Source organism: Sparus aurata, chromosome 6 (genome assembly GCF_900880675.1).
Source record: "Sparus aurata chromosome 6, fSpaAur1.1, whole genome shotgun sequence".
In the NCBI taxonomy this organism is placed as follows: domain Eukaryota; kingdom Metazoa; phylum Chordata; class Actinopteri; order Spariformes; family Sparidae; genus Sparus; species Sparus aurata.
Window position 1 is genome coordinate 19269573 of NC_044192.1, and position 9290 is coordinate 19278862.

Genomic DNA, 9290 nt, shown 5'->3' on the forward strand with positions numbered 1-9290 from the left:
CTCTGTTTACTTTCAATCAAAACGAAACTCAACAATTTCAGACACAGACACAGACCGTAGAACCTCCATATCCCTACGCATTAGCGCAATGGCCCAGCTGCGCTAATGCGTACGGATACAGAGGTTCTCCGGTTGAGAAAATATAGTGCCAAAAGAAAGGGCGGTCTGATGGCAATGTAAAGCGGTGTGAATTTTCTCTATGCCATGTACACTTGCAATAATATAGATTTTTTTTTAGGCGGTTTTGTTTTAGGTGGTTAAAATTCACTTTGCATCTGGGCTGGAGCAGCTCTCTGGTTCTCCAAACTGAGGCTGCGCTGATCGTCAATTATGGTAGGGAACAAACCTCCTACTTTAATGATACTTTAATGATCCCAGACTGGGAAATTATTTGGCCCCACTTCAAAAAACACGAACTATCCCTTTAACATATTGTTAAGCAGCAACGTCAGCTTCTACACTATTTTGTCTCATGTCTTAGATTCTGATTCTGAAATCTTGAAAATGATTTTTTTTTTTAAATCACCTGTAGTCACCATTTAAAGGGTTATTTTTTAAACTTTTCTTATTTCAAATGGGTAAAAAAAAAAATTAATAATTATCAGTATCAACTGATATGAAACACTTATATCATGATACATTTTTCAGCCATATCACCCAGCCCTACTCAAAGGTACATTAACCATCTTTCTTCAAGTGAATAAAGTAAGTGGGCTTGTGATTCAGGATTATTTGTTACATAATTCAAGAGTCTTAATGAATGAACTGGACATATATTCACATATATGTTGGTTTTACCAGAGGCGCATATGACTGTTGATGAAAAAATTCATCAACAGGCTTCAACAGGGCAATATTTGGCCTCAGTGACCTCTATATATTATTTCAATGCATTCCTCCCTATTGTTCTCCTTAGTCTCACATTTTATTTCAACTGGACAGGCCTGTGCAGCAGTAGTTCTGTTAGTATAACACACTTAGTCACTCATGTGATTCCTTTTGTGAAATTCTTGGAAGGTCACTGTTCTGATGTGATCTCAACGTGAACTAAAACAAGCAATCACACCTGTATGATTCTTTTGTTTTCTTTGTATGATTATTCAACGATTTGATTACCTACAATTTCTTTGTGTTTCACTTTTGTAATGTTTTATATACTCCATATATATATATATATATTTTACCTATTTTACAACACATATAGGCATATCAAGCCAAATACATATACCTACTCAAAATAAGTTTTAAGCTATTTGCTGCTTCAATTTATAATACAGATCCTATAGTGCCTTAAACACAAGTATTGTTTTTGTTACAAAGCACTTCCTTGGGTTACTGTATGATGAGGTTGATATATATTATATTTCTTAATGAATTTGTGTAATAAAACACTTTCTGGCACAATATGGCTTGTTCACGTTCATTACGTAAGCACCTGGGTTAAAACAACATTATGTAGAAATTCGAATTTTGTTGAATTTGGCAACCCCCACAATTTCTTCTGTGCAACTTCAATACAAACCCCTGTAACAATTGGTCAGATGTACGGTGGCCCAGAGGTGTCAGGCCAAATACAGAAGCCACAACACGAATACAAAAGCCACAACACGAATACAAAAGCCACTACATGAACACAAAAGCAACAACACAAATACAAAAGCAACAACACGAATACAAAAGCCACAACACGAATACAAAAGCCACAACACAAATACAAAAGCCACAACACGAATAAAAAAGCCACAACACGAATACAAATGCCACAACACAAACACAAAAGCAACAACACAAATACAAAAGCCACAACATGAATACAAAAGCAACAACATGAATACAAATGAAACAACATGAATACAAAAGTCACAACACAAATACAAAAGCAACAACACGAATACAAAAGCAACTACACAAATACAAAAGCCAAAACGGAGGTGAACCACAACGGAAGTGACCCCGGAAGTGAACGGCAACGGATGTTGACAATGTGGCGGATTGATGCTGCCATTTAGGACCCGTGTGCCGGTGTTGTGCCAGAAAACGACTGCTTGCCAAAAAACGACTGACCCCAACGGGAACGCCCATCGGGGGTGTTACTGCAGTCCACAGCATAACTGCGAGGATATGTTGTATTGAGAAGTAGGCTGTCATTCTGTCATACGCTACAACTTGTCTTTAAATTAACAATCATGAGATGAGTTTTGGTGGTATACTTTTATTGTCGTTGTTGTTTATGCTGTTGCTGCTGTTGTAAGATAAGGAAGCATGAGGCTGCCTGACAAGGTTACAGGGGGCAGTCACTTTTTGGCAAAGCCTTGCCAAAAAGTGACTGCCCCTGTAACTCAGGAGCGCAAAGGGCAATATTCACAGAATTTTCTGGAGTTATAGTAGAGGGTAACAGGTGTATGTACACTGAATTTGGTCAGTGTCACCCTTTGCACTCCTGAGTTACACGGGGGCAGTCACTTTTTGGCAAGGCCTTGCCGAAAAATGACTGCCCCTGTAACTCAGGAGTGGGCGTTCCCGTCGGGAGCAGTCATTTGCTGTGGAGAGACCAGTAACACCACCGATGGGCGTTCCCGTTGGGGTCAGTCGTTTTTTGGCAAGCAGTCGTTTTCTGGCACAACAGGTGTTCCCCGAGCTCTGTACCACCATACCGCTATACACACATACAGAGACCGGACAATAAAGGAGAGTGCTTGGAGAAAATCGGAGAGGAAGTTGGACCACTTGCTAAGTTATGAAAATATGTGTCTGTTACTTGATTACAGCTGTCTGTTGTACTTTATTATGAACCACAGTAGCACAATCACAGCTGTACAAATGTACGCCACCATGGGTGACAGCAGAGATGAGGAGTTTCCTCCGCCACTACAACTTCACTTGCAGAAGGATGCCAGATAATTTACAGAGAAGGTGGGGAAGTTTGTGACATTTTCAACCCGGATTTTTGAGAGGAAGGAATTCAACGTCTGTCCCAAATAAACGCCTGGTCTGTTCAGTGATTGAAACAAATAAACGCCCCGGCTATTATTTGGTATTTCACGGTATGATAACTCTCCCGGCCGGGGAGAGAGACATGCGTCACAGTGCTCAGCTGCAGACACAGCAGAGAGGTGACGAGATGCGAATCATCATGACTGACAGGCATCAAGGCCACTCAGCGTTACCTTATTAAAAAAAAATAAAAAATAAAAAAAAAAAATATATATATATATGATATATATATATATAAAATATTAGGCAGAGTTATGGAAATAAAGGAAATGTGATTGTGCTACTGTGGTTCATAATAAAGTACAACAGACAGCTGTAATCAAGTAACAGACACATATTTTCATAACTTAGCACATGGTCCAACTTCCTCTCTGATTTTCTCCAAGCACTCTCCTTTATTGTCCGGTCTCTGTATGTGTGTACAGCGGTATGGTGGTACAGAGCTCGGGGAGCAGACCGGAGCACTGCTGTCGGCGCTGTATTTGTGTTGTGGCTTTGGTATTCGTGTTGTGGCTTTTGTATTTGTGTTGTAGCTTTGGTATTCGTGTTGTGGCTTTTGTATTTGTGTTGTGGCTTTGGTATTCGTGTTGTGGCTTTTGTATTTGGCCTGACACCTCTGGGCCACCGTACAGATGTAATGTAGGAGCTAACTAACACTTGCACTAACAAGTCACTTACAAGACACTGGGCCATCAATATGATTTTGAAGCTGATATTTTCAGGCAAAAAATGTACAATGTTGCTTTAAACTAAAATGCTCAAAAAGGTCAAATCATCCAATATTTCACATAAAAGCCAAACAGTGAATACAAGATAACCTACTTGTTCTTTGCTACCACATCAACCATATCACAACCCCTAAAATTATTGTTTTGACCCTTCGGAGGTGGTCAACCCCTAGTTTGGGAACCTTGAAATAAACTGTTTATACGGTGTAGTAGTGACACTAGCTCCAATGTAACCAGTTAAACAAGGAAAATGCTATTGTATTAAAAAATCTTATGATGTAAAATTCAATAGTTTTACTGCAAAATTAGTATTTTTACTTTTGACTCTTTGAAGTACATTTTGCTGATATTACTTACTATAGTGGGATTCAGAAACCAGTAGCTTTATTCTAAATCAAATTTGAACAAAGATTTGGTTTGGCCCCTTTGATAATTCTAATGAAATTTAAGTTACATGAATTTGTTAATAATCATGATATAAAACACTGTTTAAACCTCCTACCTTTAAAACTACAAAACATTTGTTAAGGCCCGTCACCAGGGCTTATGTTAAGAATAGAGTAAATCTGTAACAAAGACTGAAACAAGTGAAGGAGTCTAAAAATCCCCCAACACCACACAGCGTATCTGAGCTGTGCAGCTATTGTTTACTTCTTTAAAATGCTTGTCAACCTATTTTGGCAAAACGTGACCCAGAGCAACAAAACTGTCACTCTCATTTAAATAATTCTTGGATCGCACCTCATGAGGCTTGTTACCTGAGGAGCTTTTTCTTCCTTACATCACTCTGGTCTTCTTACACTTTAGGCACTCCTGTGTCTTTCCAAGTGCTTATCAATCAAAAGTTTCTAAAAGCAGCCCTCTAGTTATAGCCAGTTACGTTTGATTTATTCCTTCATTCAACTTTAAAGTAGGGCCGTAACTAACGACTAGGGCTGCACCTTATGAAAAAGAACAATATTAAATTGCAAATATTGACAAATATTGCAATATGACTTTAGACGTAAAAGTGATTATTAGGTTACACTTTCACTGGAAAAATACAATAATGAAGGTGCAGTGTTTGCTGAGGTCTGTACCAAAGAAGCGTTTGTTTAGCAACATTGTGCTTTATTTAAGGTATGTTGTGACACATTCTTCCTTTCCCTGTCAAAAATTAACAGCATCTGTGATTTGAATAGTGCCACTGTTGAGTTGTTATTCAGCCCTACCAATTAATATTTTCATCATTGCGGGATTAAAGTGCCTATTGTTTCTCGATAAGTCAGTTAGCGGGTCTGTAAAACATGAGAAAACTGTGAAAATAGAGTCCAATGTGACATCTTGAGAAATCTTTATGTCTAAGAAATTCAGTTAAGGACCATAAAATTCTCAATTGTATCAACCTGGACCAATTTAATTTTTAGTACTTTTGCTTGAAAATGTATTTACACAGTTTTTGTTGTTTTTTTCAAACAACTGATCCATTAATGGAAAGATCCCTTGGCTGGGTTTAAAATTTGGTCGATTTCTATACTAGTCCATTACTTTTATGATTAAACAAATAGATTTCCATACGCTAGACATCTTATACATTTAAGAAACATGAATACAGCACACTGGAACATTTCACAAACATTTATTTTAAAAAAATGAAAAGAAATCAGTGTAAAAAAAACAGGAAACAATCAGTATTTGCTTAATTGGCTACATTAGTTCTGATGATTTTAATGTCATCGACTGGCCGATCTTGACCGTCCGTTTCTACCATTCCAATCCTGTTCAAAACTCCCATCCCCTGACAGACTCTTCCAAAGATGCTGTGTTTTCCATCTAACCACTGAGTGGGTCCCAGAGTGAGGAAGAACTGGCTTCCATTTGTGTCCGGTCCTGCATTGGCCATTGCCAGAATACCAGCTCCTAACAGACACATAAATCATATGAATGTGAGACAATCACAATTTTGAAACTTTTAGCTGTTACAGGACTAACAGCGTAAGGACTTGAGGACCCAGTACCAACAGACATACTACTGCGTTTTTTTTGTAAAGTGTGCAGGAGTCTTCTATAATAGCCACTAGGGATGGAGCCGATCCGATCCAGTATCGGGTCCAATACCTACGCAACTCACGGATCGGAAATTTCCAATCCATGAGCCATGTCTGTGCTTTAACGTTGTCTGCTGAAATGCATGTCTACTTGATTTGTATCAAGAATTTGTATTAATATTAGGGGTGGTGAAAGAAATCGATTACTGATTAATCGCGATTATAATATTGACGATTATGATTCCATTATTAAATTTCCAAAAATCGATTTAAAATGTTTGTTTTTTTCTTTTTTTTGGAAATAGTAATACAAACTGGAGTCCTCCTCTTACTGGCTTCCGCTACATGGTCCACAGTCTGGAGCCAAGATATGTTATTCCATCCCGGAGCTTTTTCACACTTAAATCGATTCCAAATCTTTACAAGGAGACAAACCTTTCCATGCAAGTGTCCCTCAACTCAGCTCACAGGGTAGCAATAACCTGCGATGCCTGGACATCCAGAGCTACAGTCTCATATGTGACCGTTACAGCTCATTATGTCAGCAGTTAATGGAAGCTAATGTCCTTCGTACTTCAGACGAAAGCTATGGATGATAGCCACACAAGCGCAAATATGTTGGACTTTCTCCAAACAATGGTAGACGAGTGGGGAATAGAGAAACACGCCCTGGTTCTCGTCACCAACAATGTCTCTAACATGAGTCTGGCTGCTGAACTTGGCAGCTTTCTTTTAACAGTGAAACACCATATTTAAAACAAATTAAAAAATAATAATTTTGATATTACAGTTACACTATACAATATTGAAGGTGCTGTGAGATGTTACTCAAAAGAGAAGTAAAATAATTCAGCAGCTGACTGATCTTAAATGGAAGATCAATAATCGTTAATAATTGAAAATCAAATCGATAATCGTTAATAATCGAAAATCGATTTGTAATCGAATGGAGACTTCAATAATCGGAATCTAATCGAATCGGGAAATTGGGCCGATTAACCACCCCTAAATAATATGGGTTATTTAGTATTTTTGGTTTTTTGGAATTGAATTAATATTGACAATCAAGTTGAAAGTCTTACAGTTGCATATTTGTTTTCAGGATTGGATTTTTCCTGTTTACAGGATTTACTGTTTTTCTGACTTCCTTTTCTGACCTTAACTCAAGTTGCCTTTTGGGACATACATGCATACATATCATACTTGCCTGTAGAGGAGCTTATGTGAGCCTCATATAAAATCAACAATAATGATGATAATAATAATAATATTAAAGCAAACAGAGCTCTGGTATTGGAAGAGTATCGGTATCGGCAGATATCCAAATTCAGGTATCGGGATCGAATCAGAAGGGGAAAAATGGGGATCGGTGCATCCCTAATAGCCACCATATATTCAACTGGTATTTTCCCAGTTATTACCTGTGAATTTTAGCTCTGGGTTGAGCTCATCTTCAAACTGTTTACCAAATATGGATGCACCACCACGACCTGTAGGGAGACCAAAGATCAGTAAACAACAGTTTTTCTCGCAGGCGAAGTTACTGAATAAATGAACATAACATGTTTTATTTGAAGAGGCCAATGTGTTTACCACTTCACCACGTGACCTTCAGACGTCACTTCAGGCGTGTTGTGTTAGCACAAAACTCTGATTTTGTAGGAGATATGTTGCCAAACAAATGTATGAACATGAGCTTTTACACAGTGTTAACAGATCTGCCTGACCACAGCTAGAGGTTGTCTGGTTCTCGTCATGTTCAGATTTTAGTTAGGAGTTAACACAATGTGTCCAATGTGCTGAGATTTGTATACATCATAACACTGATACAGATATTTGTTTTGAACTAACATAACATAAAATATGAGTTCAAATTTAGTGACCGAGAAAGCTTATGAAATCATGTCTCTAGTCACTGATTAAACCACCTCCATGCCATTAAATGTGTAAAAATTAATGCAATACAGTGAGGCATAACTAGGTGTGCAGGAGCTCATCTGTGTCGCTAATCCGGGGTTAACAAGGAAGGTATTTCATCTAAACATGGCGTCATCCACATGCAAGTTCTGCAACAAACCAGCATAACATGTCACAATACTTTTTAATTCAAATAAAGGAAGACTGGGGCTGATTAGCAGCCACCTTGATTACACAAAGATGACAGACATCGGATCTCAAAGAGGATGACGAGAATGTATTGAGGATGACGAGAATGTATTAAGAACAGCAGGTGTAAGCACACAGGCAAGATCTGAATATTTGTCATCCAGTCAACAAAATCCAGATGCAGATTTCATATTAATACCACGTGTAAATATGGTGTTTGAGTTTATAAACATTTGTTAATATCCAGAGAAAGTGTAAGTAGTCAACCTTCATTGGATTATTACTAGAAACTGTCCTTTCTATGTGTAATGAACTGTATGCTTGCCTGTAGACAAATTTCACATTTTAACATATTTAGCTGACTGCAGAGGTTACACTGTACTCATTAAACACTTTCTGACCTATAATAGAACCAAATGACATATTTACTTTCCAGTAAACCTTCACTAGCACGAAGCATGAAAAACAGATAAAAAGAACACAAACACGCATGGACAACCTGTCTCCTGTGTGGATATGCAGTATAGTGTATGTGATGAACCTACCTGTCCCTGTAGGGTCTCCTCCCTGCACCATGAATTCCTTGATGATACGGTGAAACTTTGTGTTGGTGTAGTAGCCTCTTCTGGCCAGCTCCGCGAAGTTCTTGCAGGTCTTTGGTGCATGTCTCCAGTACAGCTCCACCACAACCGTCCCCATCCTGCAATGCATGGGCTCAGTGTAAGTATCCAGCTCATTTGATTAGTAAAGTCTTCCTTTTACACGTTTTGGTCAAAATATTAGAGGTGAAGCGGTTTGTGACTTCATGTGGCTTATTTATACCAAACCAGCTTGCTGTTTCCGTCAGCACAGCGACGGAGTGTTAAAGATTATTCAAAGCCGAAGAAGATATTTCAGCATCGTCAAACGTAACCCAGCAAACCTAACGCTCTGCTAGCATCACCAAAGAGCTAACGCTACATGAGTTAGCTTAACTGCATTCTCGTTTGTGAGGGCTAGCTAGCTAGCTGGGTTAGCATTCAGTGATTTTAATACAAACTTACGTCGTGTCCAGAGCCACTGTTGGCGGTTGCCATGTGTCTGGAGGTACCCCTGACATTATCACTCCAAACCGAAGCCTTTAATAGTTTTTAAACAAGTCTGACAGAATTAAAAGTAAGTGATTTATCAGGCGAGCACTTTCATTCAACTCATTTCCATGGGGAGTTTCTTCTTCTATGGTTTACCGCTCGTTTCCTCTACATGTGGGAGGAAGTCAGCAGCAGTTGACCGCCACCTACTGACCAAAATCAGACGTCAGCTTCAGTAAAGTTGGAAAAAGTTAATAAAAACACAAATATCATGGCAAATTATGACTTTGGTTAAATCATGGTAACAACCATATGATTGATACTTTAGTAAAAGTCTAGAGTATATCAGAATCAGAATCAGAAAT

General features: G+C 38.4%; 1 protein-coding gene across 1 annotated transcript; it reads right to left on the reverse strand.

Annotated features, from left to right (window-relative positions):
- Window positions 1-5324: 5324 nt before the first annotated feature.
- Window positions 5325-9084, reverse strand: ppil1 (peptidylprolyl isomerase (cyclophilin)-like 1). Its single transcript, XM_030418746.1, has 4 exons — window positions 8899-9084; window positions 8401-8555; window positions 7171-7239; window positions 5325-5621 (listed from the first exon to the last, which is right to left on the reverse strand). Exons 1-4 carry the CDS (start codon window positions 8952-8954, stop codon window positions 5401-5403), a joined length of 501 nt encoding a protein of 166 aa, XP_030274606.1. The 5' UTR covers window positions 8955-9084; the 3' UTR covers window positions 5325-5400.
- Window positions 9085-9290: the final 206 nt, after the last annotated feature.

Excerpts from the sequence above, each read along its gene's own strand:
- ppil1 (XM_030418746.1), bottom strand. The coding sequence starts at position 8,954 with ATGTCAGGGGTACCTCCAGACACATGGCAACCGCCAACAGTGGCTCTG. Across the intron at positions 7,240-8,400 it reads AGGAGACCCTACAGGGACAG|GTCGTGGTGGTGCATCCATA; the intron begins GTAGGTTCATCA and ends GTCTCCCTACAG. Across the intron at positions 5,622-7,170 it reads CCCAGAGCTAAAATTCACAG|GAGCTGGTATTCTGGCAATG; the intron begins GTAATAACTGGG and ends TGTGTCTGTTAG.